The sequence below is a fragment of the Mastigoproctus giganteus genome, chromosome 4 (genome assembly GCF_048544385.1).
Source record: "Mastigoproctus giganteus isolate SK-2022 chromosome 4, ASM4854438v1, whole genome shotgun sequence".
NCBI lineage: Eukaryota > Metazoa > Arthropoda > Arachnida > Uropygi > Thelyphonidae > Mastigoproctus > Mastigoproctus giganteus.
The window spans coordinates 84,135,014-84,161,835 of NC_143578.1; the positions used below are offsets into that span (position 1 = coordinate 84,135,014).

At 39.7% G+C, this 26,822-nt stretch overlaps 1 protein-coding gene across 3 annotated transcripts in view; it reads right to left on the reverse strand.

Moving 5' to 3' along the window:
* Hcf (Host cell factor) overlaps positions 1-26,822 on the reverse strand; it is a 722,783-nt gene that overhangs the window by 362,066 nt on the left and 333,895 nt on the right. For all 3 annotated transcript variants that reach the window (XM_090372788.1, XM_090372787.1, XM_090372786.1), the window contains exon 11: positions 8,713-8,884. In XM_090372788.1, coding sequence (XP_090228914.1) covers positions 8,713-8,884 — 172 coding nt within the window. The remainder of the gene's footprint in view (positions 1-8,712; positions 8,885-26,822) is intronic.

Sequence of the window (26,822 nt, forward strand, 5' to 3'; positions counted from 1 at the left end):
TTGCAACCTGTTTACAATGCTCAGAGAATTTCATGTCTGACCGTATCGTAACACCCAAGTCCCTTTCCTCCAGTACTGGATTTAGTTGAACTCCACCAAGTGAATAAGTTATTTTGGGATTACTGTTTCCCAGGTATAACATCTTACACTTTGTTGGATTAAAGCATAGCTGCCATTTTTCTGACCATTCCTGAAGTCTATCTAGGTCTCTCTGAAGAAGCTCAGCTTGACAGTGAACATCAACCACCACTCTACCAATTTTAACATCATCTGCAAATTTAGACATCACGCCCTCAATGTTGTTTACGAAAATTAAACACAACAGTGGTCCTAATACTGATCCTTGGGGAACCCCACTTCTTACATCAACCCAATCTGCCATTTAGAATAGCCATTTATCACAACCCTCAGCCTCCTGCCCTGAAGCCATCCTGCTATCCATCTTTTCCAGTGATTCCAACCTGTTCCAGCTTATAAAGCAACTGCTCATGTGGGACTGAGTCAAAAGCTTTGCTGAAATCTCAATAAACAATGTCGAAATTATTCCCTAAATCCAGCTCGTGAGTGACCCTTTTGAAATAGCGAACCAGATTTGTTAAACATGATTTTCCCTTTACAAAACCATGCTGAGTATCCTTGAGAATTTCAATTCGATCCAAATGATCCTGAATTCCACCCTTGATCATTGCCTCCATGATTTTCCCTACCACTGAAGTCGGACTGACAGGTCATTAATTTCCCACTTCACTTTTAGAGCCACCCTTATGTATGGGAGATACATTGGCACTTTTCCAATCCAAGGGAATCTCCCCATCTGTAGTGATGCTCACATAATTAGCCTCAATGGCTCAATGCACTCACTTGCCGCCTCCCTTAAGATTATAGGGTATATTCCATCAACTCCAGGATCCTTACTGGCCTGTAGGCTCGAATGTTTTTTCATTAAATAATCTTGCGAAATTTCAATATCATTAATTACATATTTTTCAACTTCGCTTCCACAATTTTCCATTGCCACAAAAGTTTTTTATTTGTAAATATCGATGCAAAATAACTGTTGAGTTCATCTGCAACGGCAGCTTGTGTATTTAATAATATCGCCTTTCCCTTACATAAAGGTTTGATCTCGTTTGTCCTGCTCTTCTTGGCATTTATATATGTGAAGAATTCCTTATTCCCCCTCTTTGCTCTGTTTGCTAGTGATTTCTCATAAACTGCCTTTGCCTGTCGAACCTTTTCTGTGGCTCTATTACAGATCATCTTGTAGCTGTTATAGGCTTCAGTACTTTTTATTGCTCTGTAACCTTTCCATGCCACCTTTTTTTGCTGAAGTAATGTGGCAACTTCGCTATTCATCCAACTTGGAACCTCCTCGTGTAGAATATATATATTTTTTAATGGTATATACGCATTCAAGGCATCTGTGATTAATGTTTTAAAAGCATACCACAGTTCAAATGTGTTCATTCTCTGCACGATATCTACCCAGTTAATAGAGGCCATGTTAATACCTTAAGACATCATAATTTCCTTTTCTGAAATTAAAACCCATTCCTTTGCCTTTTACTGCTGCTACCTCTCTCATCATCATCCACTGTAGAACTCTGTGATCACTTCCTGTTACTGGTTCCTCTACTTTCAGCCCTGTTATGTCATTGATTCATGGGTGATGATGAGGTCTAGGATATTCGTTTCTCTAGTACTTTCCCTGACATGTTGATATAAATAGCAGTCATCTAGTTGATTTAAAAATTTTGTTCCCCATGTCGAGTTTCCTTCCCATTTACTCCAATCAATTATAGGCAAATTGAAATCACCCATAATAAAACATTGACGCTTACTTGCCCATTCCATTTGAATGTAGAGGCTTTTGTCATAATCTTCACAATCACCTGGTCTATAGATTACTCCTACTCGCATTATACCTTTATTTCCAACTATCTCAACCCATACAGATTCTATACCAGCATGTGAAACGTCTGATCCGGGAAAGCTATCGTCACACTCAGGCTGCTTCTGATAAGTAGCATTACCACACCACACCTTCTATCTACCCTATCCTTCCTAAATACATTATACAAGCCATACTGAAACTCATCATCCTCAATTTCCGGGTGGCACCACGTCTCCGTAAGCCCAACATGTCCGTGTTACTTGTTTTAACCAGCAGTTCGATTCGCTCATTTTATTGACGACAATTCTAACATTACTGTATAAACAATTAAGAATTACTATTCGGGGCTTAGAGAGGAACAGGTATCCTGTGTGTTACCAGACACTCAGCCTAAAACACTGATGGATCCAATATCTCTATTACAGAAGATTTAGGAGAAGTCCGATTGGCCTGCCTCCCTAAAATCCACTCATGCACACCTTCTCGATGGTAAGCCCTGTTACGTCAATTAGGTGGCAACGAACGTGTACAGTGGTTCTCTTCAAGACACCTGGTCAGCGTGAAGAGGAAAAGACCAAACCCTCCAGCATATGACAGCACAACAAAACAAATGGCCCTCAGTCCCCAGCAGCTTTCACTCTCCCTCTTACGGCAGCAAGAGGATCAGAGTGGAAGCAGAGGGTGCTAAGAATCTCTGGGTACGACCAGGCTGCCATGCATGGAAACTGAACTTGGCCTATTATAATGTAAGATCACTCATCAGTGAAGACAGGATATTAGAGCTGGAAAAGGAATTAGAAAATGTGAATTGGAATATCATCGGTTTGGCTGAAACAAGAAGAAGAAATGAATCACTTATAAGTTTATCAAGTGAAAATCTGCTGTACACCAATGGGAACAGTGAAAGGAAAAGGTGGAATTTGGTTTCTGGTCCATAAATATTTTAAAAACAACATTTTGGAATTCAAAAGTACATCACCAAGGGTGTCAAGACTAATACTCAAGATTTCTAAGAGGTACAAGCTAAAGATTATAATGATTTATGCACCAACATCGAGCCATGATGATGAAGGGGTTGAAGAAATGTACACCGAAATTGAGAGTCTTCTAGATGAGCAGAAAACCCACTACACTATTATTATGGGGGACTTCAATGTTAAGGTTTGAAAAAGACAAAACAGTGCAGAAAGGGGAACTATAGGAAATTTTGGAATTGGTGAAAGAAATGAAAGAGGTGAAAGACTTGTGGAATTTGCAGAATCTCTAGGACTGTCAGTTTGTTTGTTTGTTTGTTTGTTATTGGGTTTTTAGGAGCATTAGCAACTAAGGCCATATTGCTCCGGGATATGCGGTGGTCATTCACTGACCTTTCCGCATTCTCCGTATTTGGTGGTGACGGGCTCGAACCCCGGTCTAATCAAGAAGCGTGTGCTATGCACTGCTGCTCCTTCCCACCTGGCTACGGAGGCGCCTAGGACTGTCAGTAACGAACACTTTTTTCAAGAAAAGGGTGAACAGAAAGTGGACATGGAAAAGTCTAAATGGATTAACTACTAATGAAATCGACTTCATCCTCACTAACAGAATATATATTGTGAATGATGTTACCGTCCTGAATAAGGTAAATGTTGGAAGTGATCACAGAATGGTAAGATGCACACTTGATATAGATGTAGGAAAGGAAAGGAAAAAACTGACTCGAGTAAATAATACAAAGGTCTTTGAGAAAACAGAAGAGAAGAAAAAGCAGTATGTCCTGGAACTTAAGAACAAGTTTGAGCTTCTGCAAACTGCTCAGGACCAAGATATCGATGAGGAATATTACAACTTTCTGAAAGTGATAAAGCCCAAGAAACCTATAGGGAAAAAGAAATCCAAAGAAGAAAAAATTAGTCAAGAAACACTTGTCATGATGAACCGAAGACGACAAATGAAAAGCAAGAAAAACACTGACAGGGAGAAAATTGAGTATACTGAGTTATGCAAAGCCATTAGAAAGAGACTCAGAGAGGACATAAAAAGATTTAACACAAGAAAACTAGAACAAGCATTAAGGGAAAACAAAGGATTTAAATCAGCAGCCATGAGCAGACAAATGATAGAAAGACAAATGATACTGAAACTGAAGCATAACGATGGTGTACTTATAAACAGCAGAGAAGGCATAATTCAAATAGCAGAAAACTACTATAGAGAATTATACAAGGAGCAGGGGAATGATGCCAGCAGTGGGGAAGATGGATTGCAAAGCAGCAACACATACGACATACCCGATATTCTTTCTAATGAGGTAGAACATGCAGTGAAGAAAATGAAGAATCAGAAAGCCCCGGGGGAAGATGAAGTTGCTGTAGAGTCGTTAAAATTGGGAGAAAGAGACATAACACAAAAACTGGCAAGGCTCTTCACAAAGTGCATTAGAAAAGGTGTGACGCCTAAGCAGTGGAATAATGCAATCATAGTTTTGCTGCATAAGAAAGGAGATAAATCAGAAATTGGAAATTATAGACCAATTAGCTTGTTATCCCATATCTACAAGTTGTTCACAAGAGTCATTACTAACAGATTAGAAAGAATACTTGATGAGAATCAACTGAAAGAGCAAGCTGGCTTTAGGACGGGATTCTCAACTATGGATCACCTTCATGTAATATCACAGCTAATGGAGAAAGCAAATGAATATAATGCACGGTTAGTATGGATTTTGGACTAAAGATGAATATGGCTAAAACAAAAGTAAGGATGAACAAGTATGCCACAGAAAGGGAAATAATGATTGAAGGAGCAGTAATTGAAAAGGTAGAGTCATATACTTATCTGGGACTAGTTATTAGCTGTAATAATAATAAATGGCTGGAAGTCAAGAGAAGAATAAATTTGGTTGAACCATTACCAGTAACCATCAGAGGCATAAACAAAGTGGTTATCAGTAACATATTCTCTGTTGAGCCAAAGCATTTGCAATAATGGATCATGGCTAAAACAGTGTCGGGTAAAATGACAATGTCACTGTAGCAGTCCAAACTGTCTTGAAAGATAGAAGTAATAACTTCAGAACCAGAATTATTACTGCAACTCTGCAAATATATCAATATTATCAAAGCATCCTGCCCCCAGAGAAATAGAAGAGTAGAAAAAGTCAACATAATTTTAAAGAGATTTGTTCCAAGATAGTAATTTCAAATGCAAAATTGTGGGATAATGTTCTGAGCCAGGCTTGCTTTGCACACAGTTCAGTTTCTTAGCATTAGCAGAGGCATATGATGCAAGAAATCAAGCTCATACAGCATCAGCAAAAAAAAAAAAAACCTTCCCATTTCACCCATCCCCATCCCTTCACTCCAAATGTTTGTCTAGTTCCGCCTTAAATTTATTTAAGCTGTCTACTTCCACAGATAGAAGTTTGTTCCTACTATCGACCATCGCTGGCTAAAGGCAAACTTCCACACACTGATTCTAAAAATCTCTTTCCTCAATTTGAATTTATGTCCCCCCAGCCGATTAATCTGGGCAAGAGGAAGAATCCCATCTGACGTTAGCTTGCTTAAACCATTCAAGGCCTGAATCAGATCACCTCGAAAATGCCTAGTGTCAAGACCTGACAATTTGCAGAACTTAAAAGCCTTTCTTCACAAGAGCAACCCTTTGTTCCATTCAACGATTTCATTGCCCATTCTGTACTTGTTCCAGGAGCTCTACATCCTTCCTTAAAAGGAAGCCTCCAGATCTGTATACAATACTCAAGGTGTGGCCTGAGCACTGCCTTATACAAGGGGTTAATCACCTCCTTATCCCTGCTAGAAAAATTTCTGTACATCATTGACAAGATACCATGAACTATTTTCATTCTCTACCACCTTGAGTGTAGTACCACACAGCTCATACATTACTCTGGGGATACTGCTGCCCATATGCAGACTTTACATTTGTCAAATGTTAAACTCCAGTGTCCACCTCTTGGCACATCTGTTAAATTTTTCTAAATCCTGTTGCATTAGTGTTCTGTCATTAGTGTCAGTAACAACCCTGCCAACCTTCATATTGTAGCTAACTGCAAAAGGGCTTGGTGAAGCTTTCAAACACTTTGAAAAAATATGTGATATTTAAAAATGTGTGACCAGTTTCTGGCCAAAAACTAAATCCCTCTGTGTGAACATAATCAACTTGCTAGCCCCTTGTGACTTTTTTATTTTCCCTAAACTGAAAACTACTTAAGAAAACCTATTTTCAGTCCACTGAATACATTCAGAAAAAAATGTCAGAAGTGCTAAAAGGGGGTGCAAAAGTAATTTCCAGAAATGTTTTTGTGCTTGGAATAAATGTATGGAACGGTGGTGAGTGTCAATTTAGTTTGAAGGAAATAACTCATAAGGCAAATATTTCAAATAATTGCAAATTATTTAACAGCCACACACCATATATATATAATGCTTTTCATGATATTTATTGTACAGTACAGTACTAGTAAATCCACACTTCTCTGCATGAAATACAACATTAATTTTTTCATTAACTATTCCAAGGAGCTTACAATAACTAAAAATTTTGAATTTTATTAACATAAATTATACAGTTAAAATTCAAAAATCTGGCAATCTTTGGGTGTATGTTCCATTTCATAATTTGGCTGGCCAGATTACAGCAATATACACAAAAAAAAATTGCATTTTCATGAACAGTACATGGAAAAGTATTATACTGCAGAGCAAAAATGAAAAAATAAAACAAGACAGTGGCTCACAGTTGACTTGGTATTTTTTTTTTAACTGGAGGTTTGTGCACAAGAACAACAAAACAGTCTTCGTGGCAGAGGGAACTCTGCTCAGTTCCTGACACAAAGCAATGCCATCCACATGCCCATTCGAAGCAGTACAAGATGAAAGATGCTGACATTCAACCAAAAGGTGTTGCTGTTCTATTGCTGTTTCTGCAGTGACCAGTGATGAGACATGGCTTACAATCACTCACTCTCAACACCAGAACCATCTGGGTCAAGATATTGAATGTTACACAAAAGATTGCCACCACTCAAAGATTTAAGACATAGTCGTCAGTTGACAAGTGTTTTTGGACTCAAAACAAGTTTTGTTCTTTTCTTGTCAATTTTCTGTTACAATGTGCAACAGTTAATGCTTAGTATTACAGCCAAGCCAAAACGGCCTCCGTAGCCAAGAGTTCAAGAGCGGGAGTGTTTTTTTTTTTTTTTTTTTTTTTTTTTCCCCCAGTTATTGGCGCATCAGCTTCTGTGGCTATATTGCACCTCCTAAGGTTTTTGCATTTTCTAGTCTGATCCAAGCCCGAGGCAGGATTCGAACCTGCGACCTTTGGGTTGCTAGGCAGGCACTTTACTCACCCGGCTAGCTCTGTCGGTGAGCGGGAGTGCAATAGCACATGCTCTTTGAGTAGACTGGGGTTCAAGCCCCTCACTGCTAAATACAATTTGCCAACCCACACTGAACCAGCATGGAAGATTATGGTCCAATTCCCTCAACATGACTTGTTGAGGTCTCCATCCTGCATTGAGGCAAATTTGAGAATTATGACATTTGGCAACCTTGTTCTGAGAAATCAGCACCACCTTCAATGACAGTCTAGATTAAGCCCCAGTATTTAATTGAGTGAAGTATCCAAAATTTGCTACAGAGTCAGTTATACTACTTTCTGTGGTTTTTCTAATTTCTGAAATTAACTTAAACTAAAATATAAAATTAAATGCCTTCAGAAAAGGAAAAAAATATTTTTGTTAGTATACACGCAGTGATCACTGAACTATGATCACCCCATCCATAATGGACTATGCCACATAGCTCACAGTATAAAAGGGCAAACTGCCTTGTATGGCGCAGCAGTGGCAATTTTCATCTGGTTGTGCAAGTCCAAGTTTTAAAAGGGCATGATTGTGGGAGCTTGTGCGTTGGGTGCTTTCATATTGAAAACAGTACATCTTGCTAATTGCTGACAGCCCACTGTGGTTAAGGTGTACAAAGAATGGTGTCAAACCACCTCACACCAACAGAATGCGTGGTGAGTGAAGGGTGCTGCATGCTGTACAGGCTGAACAGCAAGTCACTGTGCAACAGCTGACAACCAAGAGTCACGCTCTCCTTCCTGCTGATCCTCGTCGATAGTAAATGCTATGGTGTCATCAACATGCTGGTTGGACAAAGGAGTAGTAGTCTAAATACCTGGTGCAACATGTTTATGGATGCCTTTGTGTGTGTGTGGTCAAGCAACAGGAGTCCATGGACCCATTGTGCATGGTTCCCACTATCTAGGCAGGTGGTGGCTGCTTAATATGGGGCATGCTTTTCTGGCAAGGACTAGGATCCCTGGTGGATAAGAACCAACATTTCACTAGTGAGGTCTACTGGCAGCTCTTAACAGACTATGTTCACCCTGCCATGTTGCTTTTTTCCCCAGACAGAAATGGGATCTTTCAAGACAATAATGTGCCTTCATCGAGGGCAGACTATGCATGAGTGGTTTGAGGAACACAGAAAAATATCATCCATCTTGATTGACCTGCAAATTCACCTGGCATCAATAGAATTGAACACCTGCGGGATGTTTTGGAACAGGAAGTAAGGCATATGGACACAACAGTCATATAGTCAAACAACATGGAGAACCTTGCAGGCAGCATGGCTGCAGGTCCTTACAGACATCTTCAGACATATAGTGAAGTCAATGCCTAGGTGAATAGAGGCTGTAATCTGTGCAAATGATGGCCCAATACGGTATTAGGTAGGTGGTCATAGTTCAGTGATCACTCAGTGAATCAACTAGAATTTTAATGAATGAAATGCAACAACACATACCCTGAACAGTACCAAGTTTCATTCCCTGTGGTGTTAAAATGGACGGCGTAACTACTCTGATGTTACCTGATGTGGGAGTAGTTGCTGTGGTAATTTTCTGTGTTGCAGCTGCAGCTGCAGCTAATGCAGCCATTCCACTCATACTTGCAGAGGTAGTTGTTGCAGTACTAACCTGAAATCAGAGTAAATATTCAGAATTCCAAAAACAATGAATATCTTTATAAATACCAGAGAATAAGTAATGAATAATTTTTTTATTACTGGAAGAAAATGAGCAATAAAAAAGACAAAGCCATAATATGAAACTAATAACAAATTTTCCAAGGTGAGAAATGAATGAGTAATTTACAAATTTCAGATTATTTTTTGAGGGCATTCCCTGCTCCTTCCCATAAACAAGGCCATTACACGAAATCAAAATACAGGTAGTTCTTGGTTAAGCAATGTGTTTCTCCATTACATATCAGATGATGAATCATCAGAAAACCTGTGTGTACATGTGACTGGTACATGTTATTGTTTGTTATTTGGTTTTTAGGAGCATTAGCAACTAAGGCCATATTGCTCCGGGATATGCGGTGGTCATTCCCTGACCTTTCCGCATCCTCCGTATTTGGTGGTGATGGGCTCGAACCCCGGTATAATCAAGAAGCATGTGCTATGCACTGCTGCTCCTTCCCACCTGGTTACGGAGGCACCGCTGGTACATGTGGTGACTCCTTGGCAACAACTTTTTTTGCCAAGGAGTCAGATTAACTGACCTTCTTACTAATGTTATTTTCACCTAATAATCTGAAAACTGGTAAATTATATCTGCAATGGTAGTTACTGATATAATCTCATCTGTAGCAAAAGCAAGGCACCTGACAAGCAACAACTTTGTTTGCAGTTTTCACTGCATTTTTTTTTTTTTTTTTTGCTCAGAGTATACCAATAATTCATTTTTCTCAATTAATGGCGATATTTATTGTATGCATTTTTTAAATAAAAAAATGGAATATATAAATTTTTAAAAAATTAATCCTGGTGAAAATGAAAAACAAACGATATACATATAATATTATTATTCACTTCCATTATATATTTATTTGAAATTTAGCACATCATAATGTGTGCAAAATTTATATTATACAAACTATATTGCTAACTCTCTTATCCTGAATAAATATCACTCTAATTTTACCAGGTAACTAGGAACAAATATAATTCCAAGCTTTGGAACATCTGGCACTAGTAGGAACTCGCACTAATAATAGCAACAAACTATAGCATGGAACCTGTTTCGTTCTTGTGCTCTAGGAAAACCATAAAGATCACTTTAAAAGCCACATGGAAAAAAAATTTTTGTGCTTATTAAGGTGGAAAAAAATTACATGTTTATCTTCAACTAGCAGTTAACCTGGCATTAGCTGCATGACATCTTTATAAGGCCCATCAAAAATAATATTCCTGCATTAACTGTTAACTGATATCTAAAAATCTGAAATTTTTTATACCTTCCTAAATATAGTTTATAGTTTCAAGTTACTTTTCTTCCCTCTCCCACTAGCTCAATAAACATCTACTGTCTTATGACAGTTCATTTTGAAAGATTTCTTGTTTTTACACAGTGAAGACAATACAAGTCTGATCCACTCCCAAAATGGCTGCTTTTTCTTTTTTAAACAAAATGCACAAGCAAAAAATGTATTAGAATTTTAACACTCCATATCATGTGTGCATTAAAGGTTGAGAAGATGAAAGAAAATACTTGTTGACATTAGACTTGAATTTCTGTAGACTGCAATTTTAGCAAATATGTATGAAGTGAAGTTGTTCAAGAAAATAAAAGTTGAAGGAATAAATGAGAAAGAAGAAAGGAATAAAATTCAATGTGTTATCATCAACAAAACTATGGACAGGATTCCTGGAAAATGGAAGAAAGGTATTAATATACAAGAGGAAAACAGTGGGAGAGGGAAAACTGAACCACTGGAAACACCAACATTAGCTGCTGTTGTTGGTATTGGGTTTAACGACACAAGGACTACTAAAGCCAAATTGTGCCTGTTCATCGTTTATTCACAAGAAGCACATTGTTAGAGATGTTAAATTATATGTTTCTGCACAAACCAATGTTTTAGATACAATAAAAGTACAATAAGAGAGAGAGAGAGAGAGAGAGAGAGAGAGAGCGAGCGAGAGCAGGAAATCACCAAGAAAGAGAAGAATGATGATATCCAACTCAGGCCAGTGGGTGTGCCAAGCCCAATACTCACCGGATGTGAGCCCCTGGGGTTGTTTTTTCCTAAGAAATGAGATAAATCAGGTGATATATTCAATGTGAAGAGTGTCTGAAAAGTGTTTAACCGGATGGTTGAATGTAAGGGACAATCAACCAGAAAATGATGGACCGTTAGTTTCATCTGACAGGATGAGCACTGAGGTGGGTTTTCTACCAATAATAGGAAGAGATGAATATAATGAGTATGTCCAATCCTGAGTCTAGCCAGTACCACTTCCTCTCGTCTGTTTTGTTGGAAGCCAGAGAGCCACAGCTTTGGATCTTCTTTTATCTGGTAAAGTTTATTGGTGTTACTTTTCCATATCTGTGCCAATTTATCGTATCACACTTTGTGTATGGCAGGCTTATAGTCAGCATAAGGAAACTGGGGATGTTGTGAGAGAGCAGGATGAGGAAGTTTAGTCGCAAAGTCAGCACTTTCATTTCCCGAAATGCCAGAATGGCCAGGGATCCAACAAAAAATGATTCACTGATTGGACACACTGCAGGAGAATAGCTGGGAATGAATCTGTTTCAGTGTAGGATGAGAAGAGGGGAAATTCTTTCTTATGGCAGAGATAGCACTGACGGAGTCTGTTTAAATTATGGCAGGTGAGATGGAATGCTCAATAATGTTACAAAGTGCTAACTTTATGACATATAATTCAGCTATGAAGACACTGCAAGCTAGCAGTAGTGTGGCTGAAATTGTATAAACGAAAAACTGCCGCAGCACCTACAGTCAGTTTTGGAACTATCTGTATAAATTTTACAGGCATGGTTGTTCATAGTAGCATGAGCTGAATGTAACTGTCTGATATTGCAGGGAGGTATAATATTTTTCCCCCACTGGAGAAAGTGTATATCTTGAGGAGAGAGACACATATGTCCAAGGTGGAACAGGTGCAGTTATGTCTTGAAAAATTTCATTTAAATTAATATTCCAACTCTGAACAAGCTCTTTGATCCCGAGCAAGGCAGGTCTATTTTCATTTGGCTTGCTCTCATAGAAGGATTCCGACTGAGTATTATAAAGATACTCCCAGCTGTGGTGCGATGGTTGACTCTGGACCTTAGCAGAGTAGTGGAGCAGTAGTGTTTTTCTACGAATGTGTAATGGAGGATCATGCACTTCAATATAAAGAATTTGGTTCGAAGAAGTCCTGAAAGCACTGTGATGAATCACATTTAGCCGTTTTAAAGTAGTGCTCCTGGTAGAGTCACACACTGGACAACATTAATCTAGCCGTGAACGGATTACACTTCTATAAAAATGCAGTAAAGTATACCGATCAGCTCCCCATGACTTTGATGAGACCAATCGAAGTTTATTAAAATGCTTTATACAAGAAGTTCTCAAATAAGTGATGTGAGTTTGGAAATTTAGTTTGCAGTCTAATATTAGTCTGAGAAATTTAACAGTATTAACAAGCGGGATTGGAGTATTGTTTATTTGTAGTTCAGGGTTAGGGTTAGAAAACTTGTTTTGTGCAATAGTGAGTGACAATGCATTTCTTTTCTGATAGTCCAGGATTCTATTTTGGTTATGGCAAGTTGAAGCTGACGTTAGATGGTATTCATACTTTTGAGATTGACAGGAAATGGTAAGGTCATCTGAACACATAAGTTTGAACAGTTTTTGGAATATCTCGTGTCAAGCTGCTAACTCAGATTGATCCCTGTGGGACTTCTTCCTGAATGTGAGATGTACAGAGTACGTTTTTATATCGGACCTGAAAAGAATGCAATTGCAGGAAATTTTGAATTATTTCCAAAAAATGGCCCCCAAGCCCCAGATATTAAAGGTCCATAATAATACCATGACACCATGTAGTATCAAATGCCTTTTCAAGATCTAAACTGACCATGACTAGATGATATTTCATGACAAATGCATTGTGGATATGAGATCTGGCTTTGATAAGCGTGGCTAGCGTTGATCTATTTTTCCAAAATTCTGTTGTTCTGGAAGGAGATTCTCTGATTTTAGGATGTAAGTGAGTCTAGTATGAACCATCCTTTTGAAAATTTTTCCCGTGCAGCTCGTAAGAGATATTGGTCTGTAATTTTCAACACAGGAAGGATCTTTTCCTGGTTTTGGTAAGGCAATAACGAACGAATAGCAACAGGAAAGGCATTTTCAGAGAAGATCCGATTATAAAAAATTAACATGGGTCTGAAGTCCTCTTCAAGTAAATGCTTTAGCATAAAATAATGAACACCATCTGGACCTGTGGCACTACTGGAAGATCTGTTTAATGATTCTTGAAGTTCTATTAATATAAAAGGTTAGTTGTAGGGGAATGAGCGGTGCATGAAGTTGATTTTATACCATCCTCCACCTGCTTTGATGTTCTGGAAGGTGGATGCATAGGAGGCAGAAGCAGAGATTTTAGAAAATGATTCTGCTAGTGCACTGGCAACTTCTTCAGCTGTAGACAGGTCTTTCCCTTTCCAATGAAGTATTGGAGAGGGTAATCGAACGAATTTTCCATTTAAGCCTGTATTCTTTTCCAGGTGACCCGTGTATCCATCTATGAATCTATGATTCCAAAAGAAATCTATGAATCTGGTATTGTTTTCCACCTAACTTGTCTAGCTTTTACTTTGAGTCTTTTATAAGCAATTAGGTTACTAGTGGTGGAATACTTGCAGAAATTATTCCAAACACGGTTTTTTCCCTGTTTGGCAATTAAACAATCTGTATTCCACCAGTGATTTCTGTTTGCAGTATGGCATGGATTTCGGAAAGAAGGCATTAGTGGCAGTCAGAATCTGACTGGTTATGTAAATATTTACATCATCAATATGTTGTCTTTGAACATAAAACCTATCTAAGAGTATTTGGGCAGAATAGCCACCCTCAGTTTGCCTTTTTAAACTGACAAGTGGATTGTTGAATAGGGTTTGGAGTTACCCATTTGTAGTGATCAAATAATTGGAAAGTGATTACTGTTAAAGGGATCGGGTTAATACCGACCATGACATGATCGGAAAGATGGATGGTGAACAAATTGGCAAGTCTATTGCAGAAGTAGATGCTGCTCTGGATGGATGTAGGTAACAGAGCCAGAATTTAATAAATTAAGTTCATTATTATTCATGAATTCCTCCATAAATTTGCCTCTTCTATCCATTGTACTAGACCCACCCAACACAATGGATGGTGTCCATTAAAATCACCAAAAAGACAAACTGGAGTTGGGCAATCAGGTTCTCAAGTTCCGAATGCAGAAGTCATAAAGATGGCGAAATATAGATGGAAACAATGGTAACTGAAATACTAACTGCAATATGAGCTGCCACAGCTTCTAGAGTGGTTCTCAATTGGATCGACCTGGATGGAATATCAGAGTTAACAAGAATAGCTACTCCACCATAGGCAGGAGAGTTTAAACATCTATCTTGTCTTGGGATGACAAGAATGTTTCTTGTAGGCATATACCAATGGGATTGAATAAGCTAGTAAATCCTTAAGTCATCAAAATGACTGCTTAGTCCTCTTCAGTTCCATTGTATGATGTTATGTATTATTTATATTGAGGGTGATTCATCTGACTGTTTTTTGTGTGTAGGACATTTTTTCTGGTCTTCTTTTGGGAATGTGGTGCGTCCAATATCCATGTTGTCATTTGCATGGAGTTCTAGAATGGGTTCCTCATTATCTAACAGCCCATCTACATCCATACTGTTGGGGAGAGTTCCAATTTTTTTTGAGCCTGAGTCAGATTTTAATTGTTCTTTTTCAATTGGGACCAATGGAGTATGAATAGCAATGCTGAATGGAGTATTTGTGGTTTCGTTAGTTTTTTTTGTGTTTTTTTTGGAGGATTATCTTTTTTTTTTTTTTTTTAGAGGTTGAAAGTGTAGATTTAAGCCAATTCTTTAGAGAGGTGGTAGGCAGAACTGATACACCTGTTTGAGCTGTAGTAGAAACAAAGTTTCAAGTGCAAGCTGTATAAAAACAACTACTAAGCATGGTGAACATAACTTGCCCATGTGTCTCAGGAAGCGGAACTTTATTTTCTATGTTGTGGTTTTGAATTTTCTTTCCTGTGATCCATAGCTCACAAGTTTTGGAAAGGGATGGATGGCTTCCAGCCATTTCCAAATGATATTCAAGCATTCTGCTCTCTTGCCAATGCTATTTTCTGCACCTTTACCCATCTCTATTCCCACCTCTGTCAAAACTTTTGATAAAGCTGACCTGCTAGTAACCTGCATTTCTTCTAACTTGTGTATTAATGATCTTGGTATACCAACTCTTGCCATTCCCAGTACACTCCATTCTAAAGTTATCTTCTGTCTAAAGGATGTTAGAAGAATTTTTAATATTTTCTTGATGTCAATTGGCTTGCATCCAAATCTCCAGGTTAATTTTCAAATCTCATTGTAAATCTTGAAATTAGCAAAAAACAGCGAATCAGGAATCAGTATACAGCCCTCATAAGAGACAAGAAAAAGGGATGCTGGAGGTAGTTGGTAGGAACTACTGGAAACAATAACCCTTGGGGAGGTGTTTAGAGAATAGTGAGCAACAAGCTGCCAAGAGGAGATGTCTTGGAAACTACTGTCAAATCAGATGGAACCCCAACCCTGTGTTGGGCAGATTCTGTAAATAACATCCTAGACAGTATTATTCAGACTGAAACTGGGAAACTTTCCCCCTATCCAGCTAGACATTATAAAAGAAAACAATGAATATGACAAAGCCAATACTGAACCTCTGTTTACTATACAAGATTTAGAAATAGCACTATCTAAAACCAATAAATGCCCAGGCTTTAACATCTTAGAGGTTGAGATTATCAAAAAATTAGCAGAAATACCACCAGAAAAATTAACAGCACTATATAATAACTGTATGACAGAAGGTATATTCCCAAAAATATGTAAAAACCTGTGTTAAGATTAATTCTCAAAAACACCGAGAAACCGCCTACTGATCCCAAATCATATAGACCAATAACCTTACTCCCTGTACTAGGAAAAATATATGAAAGACTAATATATAGTAGATTAGCTCAATACTACACGGAAGCAAGTTTACATTGCAACAATCAGTATAATTTTAAGCAGGATGCCACGCACCACCTACTGACAACAGTTAAAAACTCAGAGGAGAAATGTATGCTGGCAATCCCCATTGACGTTGCTGGAGCATTTGACTCACGCTGGTGGCCTAGTGTCCTTAGGAGACTCCGCCAGGCAAATGCCCCACAAAACCTTTATAAGGTAATAAACAGCTACCTTACATACAGAAGTGTCTCAGTACACACAGGTTCCAGGAATTGAGACACCCTATGAATAAAGGAAGCCCGCAGGGTTCAATCCTTGGCCCTTTCTTCTCGAGGAAATTTCTGGCCTTGGATCTGGGCCCTGCAGAAAGCCTGGCCTTTACAGATGACATGATTTTCCTTGTAAAAGGTAACAAGCAAGTGGTTGTAGAGCAAAGATCAAATCCAGCCCTCTTGCAGCTGCAGGAGTGGACACAAATGCACATGCTCAAAATATTGCCTGAAAAAACCAAACAAATAATTCTAAACAACAATTTGGACATAAGACGTCCACAAATCAAAATTAACACAACCATTATAAAAATAGTAACAGAACTAAAATATCTTGGAGTGGTCTTTAATTTAAAATTAACTTTTTACCCCTATTTGATCTACTTGGCGAAAAAAGTGAGAAATTATGCAGGTATGATTGCCAGGATCAGTCGAGTAGACTGGGGGCTCAAAAGAAAGACTCTGGCAATAATATACCGTGCAATGTTCCTACCTGTTATCACCTATGGAGCCGGTGCATGGTTAACCTGCTCAGCCATGGTAAGAAATAGGAATAAATTAGAATCGATATAAAGGACAATACTTCTCACTATTACCAGAGCATGTCACACAGTAAGCACATCTGCGCTACAGTGGTTCCCCACTGCCAGCTAACATCTCACACACCTGGAGCGGGATGGGCAGCTTGACCTTCCTACCGGATTCGCCACTACTCCGTCTGTATAGTCTCGGCATGCAGACGCAATAATTCGAGCTCCTGATATTTTGTTTAATTTAAGTGCTTAAAGTGGCTCATACTTCTGGAATTATGTTCTCCATAGACAAGTTTAGAAGCGGATTCCGTTGGTGAGACTTTTTTGGTGTTTTCTGGGATCTTTCTGCTAGATCTTAACGTTAATTATTCAACGTCTTTGTCAATGGTTAGGTCGCCATGCCGCCATTGGCAGGAAATTGAAGAGAGCAGTTTTCGGTCTTTTCGGAGCTGCCATGCTAACATCTAGCAAATTGTGACTGGGGAGGGGGACCACCCGCTGTGTGTCAGCAATTGTCTGCTTCCGCTGCTTAGTGATTGTTGCTTAACAAGGTCAAGAATAACGTCACGTGGCGACAAGGTTAGGGATTATACCTCTTCCACCCTAATTGCACTTTTCTCCTCTTATGCCCATAGGCACAACGTCTCTGAAACTTTTCGCCTGATTTAAACTAACTTTACCATGTTTCTGTGTGTTCCCCACACGTCTACAAACTTTTTGTGGCAGATGTGAAACTTCCCCCGGGCTTATCCTGCAAGAAAATGAAGACTGTCATCGTATTGATCGTCCCCAAAAACTTCTAATAATAATAATAATAATAATAATTAAAAAAAAAAAAAAACCTTGTTCTGTTCATTTAGAGGTTTTTCCGCTTGGGCTTTTCCTATTTTTTCCCACGTGACCAGAAGGCTACAGCCCAATGCCGGTTCCTGTTTATCATAGAGACTTGTTTCAACCATCATTTTGCTACTTTTTAGGAGAATACTAACGGCGACTCGATTATCTGGAAACCCCTGTTTTCCATTTTTCGAAAATCACGTCCACTGCACACTATAATATCATTGATGAATGCCAGGACTTGACTCCTGAAACTATCCAAACTCTAGGCCTACGGGGTGATACTGAGGCCTCCAGGCCTACTCCAGCCTCCAAGAAGCGCAATAAAAAATCATTTCCAAAATCAGAAATGGAAACCAGATCTCAAAGTGAACGAAAGGAACTACAAGACCGATCTTCCCAGCAAGGAGAAAATGATGATGAAGAGACACCACTGGATCCCACTCTGCCTGAGGGTCCCGTTTTAGAGCAGGTTCTCTACCTGAGAACTGCACTAGAAACTTTAATGAAGACAACCAACAGCAGAGTCAGTACAGCACTGCGCGCAGACATAGTTTCCCTATGGACGAAGTTGGAAACCATTTTACTTACAACGCACCTCGAACGCGAGAAAGCAGTGGCTAAACTCGAGGCATATCTTGACGGTAGGGATAGTCAAATGCAACAGCATGCTCCTACCTATGCAGATGCGCTGAGGATTCCCAGAAATGCTGAACAAACAACTGAATCAGGAAACTCAACCAAAAGGAAAACTCTCCTACAAAAACCACATCTGGTAATTGTTAGATCTACTTCCACAGAAGATCATCACACAAGTGAGGAAGTAAAAAATATAGTGGTTGCAAATTTAGCAGAAGACCTGAAAATGGCAAAAATTAAATCTGTGCGTAAGACACGTAATATTGGTGTCATCATTGAAACTGAGACGAAAGAAGAAGCTAACAAAATCATTAGTAACCCCAAAATACAAACACTTGGCCTACAGGCTGCACCCCCGAAAAGAAAGGGGGCCAGCATAATAATTTATGATACCGAAAAGGACCTAACCCCAGCAACACTCCAGGATGAACTACACAGAAGAAACCTCCAGCAGGACCACCCAGATGTTGAACCAAATGACCTCGTTTTCCCGAAATTCCAAAAAAATGCCAGAGTGGGAAATTCTACCAACTGGGTAGTGGAGCTTTCCCCCGCAGCCTGGAGAACAATAAGTCAACAAAATAGAGTGTTCATAAATTGGGGCAGTCACCGCTTCAAGGAGCATGTGGCTGTCCCCAAATGCTACAAGTGTTGTCGTTTTGGACACACGACACACACGTGTACCCAAGCTCAATCCACATGTGGACACTGTGCTGAGAGAGGCCACGACTTTAACTCATGCACTAAAAAAGAAGACCCACCCACTTGCGCAAACTGCAAATCACTGAAAATGCAGGCAGATCATTCCATCCGGGACAATAAATGCCCTGTCTACACAAAAGCTAAGAGCACATGCTAACTAAGGCTCGATTATGGGGACTTACCTTAAACCATTTAATACTACCACTGTAAAATTTGCACGAATTAATGCCCAGCGAGCTAAAGCAGTTGCAGCGCAGTTGAGGAAAAAGGCAGATGAGGAGAACCTCGATATCCTCTTTCTTCAAGAGCCATATTCGCATAGTTAGGCAGTCAGAGGGTATCCGTTGACTTATAAGATCGTTCAAGTGGACGGGGAGACCCCATGGGCGGCTATTCTGGTCAGAAACTCTGATCTCACTGTTACCAAAATACCACATTACTGCCTTCCCTGGGCAGCTTGTGCCCACATCATCACCCCTTTGGGGGAATTTTACGCAGTTTCTCTCTACTCTCGGCCGGGGGAGGATATTCTCCTGATTATTAGATACTTACAAAGCATCTCTCTGGAATTCCCAAATGCAAAAATCATCGTTGCCGCCGACGTAAACTGCAGGTCGCCAGCGTGGTTCAGTGAAACTCAAGATAGACGAGGCACAAACAACGGACAAAGACTGGAAGAATATCTCTCAAACAGTTCTTTCTCAATTCTCAACCAACCAAATAACCTACCGACCTTCTCTAGTACAATGTGGGAAGCCACAATTGATATCACCCTGGCCACAAGATCCGTTGCACAACACCTTCCATCCTAGACAGTTAGAGAAAGCTGGACCACTTCGGACCACCGTGTAATAACTTTCCAACTGCACCGATCAGTAAGCCGACAACCAATTATGAGGCAAACTCTACATAGATTTGCAATTGACAAGGCAAACTGGCAGGAATTTAAGGATTCACTGGTCATGGCCGCCCGCTCTCTCAGCACAGTTGGACTGAACCCAGACCAGCACCAAAAGGCAATTGTAAGCCTAGTCACTGAAAGCTCAATTAACTCTATTAAAAGGAAGAAACCTTCTCTTGGAGCTGTAGCTTGGTGGTGCCCAGAGCTCCAACAACTGCGACGAGAGGTTTACACCCGACGGAAAAATTTTCAACGGGCAAGACGGACATGGCCGGAAGCGGAAGTAGAGTATCTCAAGCAGCAGTACCGAACGGCAAGAAATGAATACACAGCCCTGATTAAACAAAGGAAGAAGCGCTCCTGGGAGCACCTAGTCTCCACAGTTGGAAATTCTGCTCCATGGGGAATGGTCTACAGACTAATCACAAACAAACTCCCCACGGGAGAAGTCATCCAAGCCACCAAGACGCCACAAGGCACGTATACAAACACATGGTCCAAATCTATAAATAACATACTTGACGCCATGTTCCATCAACACATGCCACCAAGTACCCCAGAGCAAATACTACTATGTGAGGAAAACAGCACATACACCACAGTCCAAGTGGAAGACAGCTTCACCAAGGAAGAACTGGACTCTGCTGCAGCAAAAATAAAAAACAAGAAATCTCCAGGAGAAGATATGCTGGAGCCCGAGATCATAAAGAAGGCTGTTGAAACCATCCCAAATGAGATCCTAAATTCGACCATTCAACATTTCTCAACCATTGCCTTGAAGCTCTTCAACCATTGCCTTGAAGCAGGCCATTTCCCAGCAGTATGGAGATCTGCAAAATTAAGGCTTATTCTCAAGAATCCGACAAAAACCACAAGACCTTCCGGAGTCACACCGGCCCATCGCTCTTCTATCCATACTAAGCAAACATCTAGAACATCTTCTAAGCAATAGAATAGAAATTCATTACTCCAAGGCTGGCCTTCACTCTGACAACCAATACGGCTTTAGAAGGGATGTGTTTCACGGTGGACGCCTTAGAGAATATCGTCAAAGCAGCTACCACTACCAGCCATAAATACTTCCTTGTCATTTCAGTGGATTTTGCCGGGGCATTTGACTCCCTCTGGTGGCCAAGCGTCCTCGGCAGACTCCGGAAAGCAAAACTACCAGCCAATTTGTACAATTGTATAAAAACCTATCTTGCAAACAGAACAGTAACCGTCAGTGCTCCGTACTGTTCAGTCACATGACCAGTCTATAGTGGATGCCCACAAGGCTCAGTACTTGGCCCACTTCTCTGGAATGTGGTGCTCGACAGCTTTCTAAACCTCGACCTTGGTAATGTGAGATCGCAGGCCTATGCGGATGACCTGATCCTGATGCTGGCGGCAGACTCAAGAACTCAACTAGAGATCTCTGCAAACCGTGCTATAAATATCCTACAAGACTGGGCCACCCAAAACCACTTAAAGATACCCACAACAAAAACCTGCTCCATCCTACTTAAAGGTTCTCTCAATATCAGAAGGCCTCCCCAGATAAAGATTCAGGAAACAACAATTAAGCTTTCCACCGAACTTAAATATCTTGGTATTCTGCTGGATAAAAATCTGTCATTCACATCCCATCTTACTTACCTCCGAAGCAAAATCAAAAAATACTCCGCACTAATAGCTAGAGTCACTCGTCGCGACTGGGGACTTAAGAAGAGGACCCTAGCCCTCTTCTATAAGGCAGTCTTCTTACCAGCAATAACATACGCATCAGGAGTCTGGTTCCACAAGGCGGTAACAGCAGTAAACAAAAGGAAGCTAGAGACCATTCAACGTTCAGTCCTACTAACAATCTCGAGAGCCTGCTGTACTGTAAGCACCCACGCCCTCCAGGTCCTCTTGGGTGCTCTCCCCCTGGACCTGGAGATCGTCTGCTGTGGGTTGCTTTATCAACTATCCAAAGGCAAATTAATCACCTGCCTAGACTACACAACTGATCCGGCGAGCGATCGTAAACTTGAGAAAAAATGCCTTCTCACCCACCTACAGCAGGCCTGGCAAACCCGCTGGACGACTTCGACAAAAGGGGAAGTCACCCGAAGATTCATACCGGATAATCAACTAGTGTTTCCCAAAAGCTCAAATTGGTTTTCACCAAGTCTGCTGACATCTTACCTGCTCACGGGACATGGCGCAATAAGAGCAAAACTCTCCAGTTTCGGATTGAGTGACACCCCTCTCTGCCACTGTGGACAGCCAGAGACGTGGGAGCACCTCATGCACCACTGCAAACTATACGAAGACGTCCGCTGCCTCTTAATAACTAGAATACGTTTCTCACCAATAAACCAAGAACAATATCTCCTGGAGAGCGAGGACAACTATAAAGCCTTAATGCAGTTTGCGCAGGATCTTTTTACTAGAAGAAGAACATACCCACAACCTTAGCAGGAATTTTCCCACAAACTAACCACTCATCATCCATAATAAAGATCCTTAGATGTATCAACCAAACAAAAACCTAACAGCTACAATCTGAAAAACTAATCATTAACTTAACCTGGATCTGACCACTGGCTTAAACTGGAGTCATTATCTGGACTTGACCACTCACACGGATGGGACAACATGTCCCAGGAATGGCGTACGAAGACCTGACAAAGACATTATGCTGTTTGCTGCCGAAACATCATTAGTCGATCTGAACCGGGTACCCTCACTCGGTTCACTTTTCTTTCCCTTCCCTTCCCTTGGCAGGGGATGGTTACTCTGTACCCTCCCCCCTGCCATCCCCTATCTTCACCTGGTGAGGCATGGGCCTGTCCCGCCGACTTTTGGGGTTATCTTCACTATTGACTCCATATTTCTGTCTTTCACCCCCCCCCCCCCGTCTTCAGTCTCCCTTCCCTCTCTAGCTATCTTGCGACCAGCATTTGACCCTTGCCAAAACTACACAAGCCCCACACAAAAATTTAAAAAATAAAAAAATAATAATAAATGAACTTTAACCCGTATAACTTATATCTCTTTCGGCCTGACCCAATTTCTAGCGTTCCTCCCCCCCCCTCCACTTTTTTTTTTTTTTTAGGTCCTAGCCACTGAAATCTCATGAAATTAGGTGGGAGGACCTGCCAGAGTAAATAGTAAATTTCTAAAATACTGGTGTACCTGGTCTGCCTCCACGAGGTATAGTGTGGGCAACGGTGGGCCTCATTTGAGACCTAACGGCTAAAAGACCAGATGAACAACGGTACAAAACATTACACACCACAATATCCATACACTTTTAAACCTCTGGCCTCTACAGTGTTCTGTATCACACCACAATGTATACTACGCGGAGATGGGGGAAACCCCTGGTGCCGTTAGACCTTAAAAACACTATACTCATAATGACACCGACGAAGACATTCTGCGGCTTTGCTCTCAACACGCCATTGGCAATCTGAACTGGGTACTCTAACCCGGTTCCATTTAAAACCCCATCTCTGGGCAGAGGAGGAAGGAGACAGGCCTCTGTCTCCTCTCCTCTCTGCCTACCCCCATACTTCGCCTGGTGGGGCTTGTCTTCATTGACTTCTTTGGGGATGCCTACTCTATCGTACCTACTCTTCTATCTGTTTTCCCCTCAGTTTTCCCCCTCTCTCACTAAACCAATCGAGTACACCCCTTAACAATGCTGCCAAATTCTAATCAACGTCTAAATTCTACCGCTTTCTTGTAAATCTCTTTTGGCCAAATTCTAGTGTACCCCTCCCTTTTTTTTTTTTTTTTTAGGCTTGCCACTGAAATCCTTGGAAATTAGATAGTGGAGCCTGCCAGAGTACTTAAATAATCTACTGGGTTCCTGATCTGCCTCCTTGTGGAAAAGTGTGGGCAACAGTGGGTCCCAATAGGGGCCCAATGGCTAAATGGTCAGAGAAACAACAGAACATAACGCTACACAACAGACCAGTCCCCACACACTTAAATCTCTGGCCTCCACAGAGTTCTGTGTCACTCACAAAGAATAAAATGCAGAGATGGGGGAAACCCCTGGTGCCGTCAGACAACTAACACACTTTATACTTTACCTGCACTACAGTTGCTGGCCCGAGCTCTCCCATTTTACCTGGAAGTAGTCAAAAGGGCTTATATTATAGATTTAAAAAGGACATACCTACAGAATATTTGAAAGAAATTCTGCAGTTATGCCCTTTTTAAAAATGAAAGAAAGAAAGAATGCTGAAAGAAAAACAATAGCCACAAAGCTCCATGAGCTATGTCAAACAAAGTAGGAGCAGGAAACCAGAGAACTGGTTACCAAAAGGTTTCTGCCATGGGTGGCAATTGTTATCCCAAAGCCACCTAAGTGGTATGCCCCTGGACTTTTTGCAATATTTATATTGACAAGTCATGGCTCCCTAAAGGTGAAACTAACCGCCTTAGGGCTGACCTGATGACCCAAACTGCACTGGCAAGAGTGAAGACTGGGCACGCATTCTATATGAATGTATAATTTATGACATCTCCAGAATAGAGCCAATAGCACATGTTGACCCCCTTCCCAGGGGAGAAGAACATCTGTTCATCATAGAAGAAGAAAATTATAAAGCCTATACATCATCTTTCACACAGAAAGTATTCATAATATGCAGAATTATCCAAAGAATGGCAATTCAGCCCCCCAATTCAGACGGTTACTTAAAACTATCAAGATAGCAGGATTCTGTGCCCTGACATGACAAAACTCCCCAGGACAACCCTGCCATGTGTAGGAACCTGGGGCCCACATCAAATAAGTAACCATGTAGGGGAGGGAGATGTAAAGGCAGCCAGGGAAGCAGATTAGATGAAAAATATCAGTAAGCTAGTAGCAAGGGGATGCAATATAGAATGAATGAATGGGAATGAAAGACAGAATGAATAGGCTGGGCACTGAGTGAACTAGAAATTATTATAAAAGGGAATAAATGGCAGTTTTGGTGAAAGAAAGAGTGACCTAGCATGAGAGAAGAGAGTGAATGGGAATGAGTAGAAGAGCAAATGTAACTGGCCGAAAGAAAACAAAGTTAAAAATAACTTTCATTACTTTTTATATACTAACAAACGCACTATTACTGCATTCTCCCCTAGCCTGCAAAAAACTTGTGGCTTGGCCTGCACCACAATTGAAGAATAACAGCAAGTTGAGGTGCCCACTAACCCGTTAAGTACACACTAATCCTAGTTTTAATTGGTATTTAAATTTACACTACACATCATTGCATCCCCTCCCTGGTGTGTGAGAAAAAGATGAATGAGTGCGAGTGAGAAAAAATAAAAAAAAAAAAAAAAGAAAAGAAAAATTAAATATGTATACATATCTATATACATATATACATATGTATCACACACCATACATATGTATCACACACCAGGGAGGGGATGCAATGATGTGTAGTGTAAATTTAAATACATATATACATATATATATGTATATGTATATATATGTATATCCAATATTTTAAATTAAATAAAATAAAACATAAGCCAGTAGTATGGCAAAAACTGTGGAGCGAAAATTAACATAAAAATAAAAATATTTTTATGACTAAAAAATGAATAGCAAATTCTTAGAAAACGGTACTCACCTTGTATAAATCTGCAATAAAATTTTTTGGTAGATTGAGGTTAAATTTAGGTTGAAAGAGGCATTAAATAGAACTAAGGTGGGGGGGGGGAATATTTTAAACAGATTTTAAAATGAGCGCAAGGAAGTAGAAATGCAGATCTCCAATCCTTGGTTGTCATAAAGAGGTTAAAAGACGTAAATGGGAGAGAGAGAAAAAAAAAAAAAAAAAAAAAAACACTTCTCTTCCATTTGCCAACTGATGACGGTTTACTCACGAAAGTCCATCGTAACGACTATTGGCACCACCAGTCTTCTCTCTTTTTTTTTTTCATTTACATCTTTTAACCTCTTTATGACAACCAAGGATTGGAGATCTGCATTTCTACTTCCTTGCGCTCATTTTAAAATCTGTTTAAAATATTTTCATCCCATTCCCCGCCTTAGTTCTATTTAATGCCTCTTTCAACCTAAATTTAACCTCCATCTACCAAAAAATTTTATTGCAGATTTATACAAGGTGAGTACCGTTTTTCTAAGCATTTGCTATTCATTTTTTAGTCAGATTTATCACGGTATTATAAGGATACTATATTTCACTATTGTCAAATATTTTTATGTTAATTTTCGCTCTACAGTTTTTGCCATACTATTGGCTTATGTTTTTTTTAATTTAATTTAAAATAGTGGATGTATTTCAGCTTCATATGGAGGAATTGCATGTTGCTGCCTCTAATGAATCCTTATTTATTTATTTATTTATTTATTCACTTTATTATAATTTAACTTAAGTTAATATTTAATATAATTCAATGATAGTATATACATATGTATATATATATATACACATATGTATATATGTATATACAAATACACATATGTATATATATATATATATATATATATATATAAAACATTTCTATTCTGCTTTTTCCGTCCGTTGAACTATTAGTGCAATACGAGGGTGATTCGGACATTCCTTCTTTTCTTATTCTCGCTATTTTCGCCTCCTTTTTTTACTACTATTTTTTCTCCCACCCATACCTTGTATTACTTCCCTTTTCTATGCTGCTGCCTGTTACACCTTTTAATTACACCTTTTAATTTAACGGTTTACTTAAAATATACACACTGCGTTGGGGCTACCTCACTCATGTCTATGAAGGTTTCAAAAAAATTTTAATTTTTAATTTTTAATTTTTTAATTCTTTTTTTTAATTTATTGCTACCTCCATCGGCATGGGTTTGTATAGAAACGCAGTATTTTGGTACATGATCGGGTGTAGTCCCCTGATGAAATACCTGATCTATGTACCAATTTATTTTCATTATTTTCATTTCTATTTATTACTACTTTTTAATA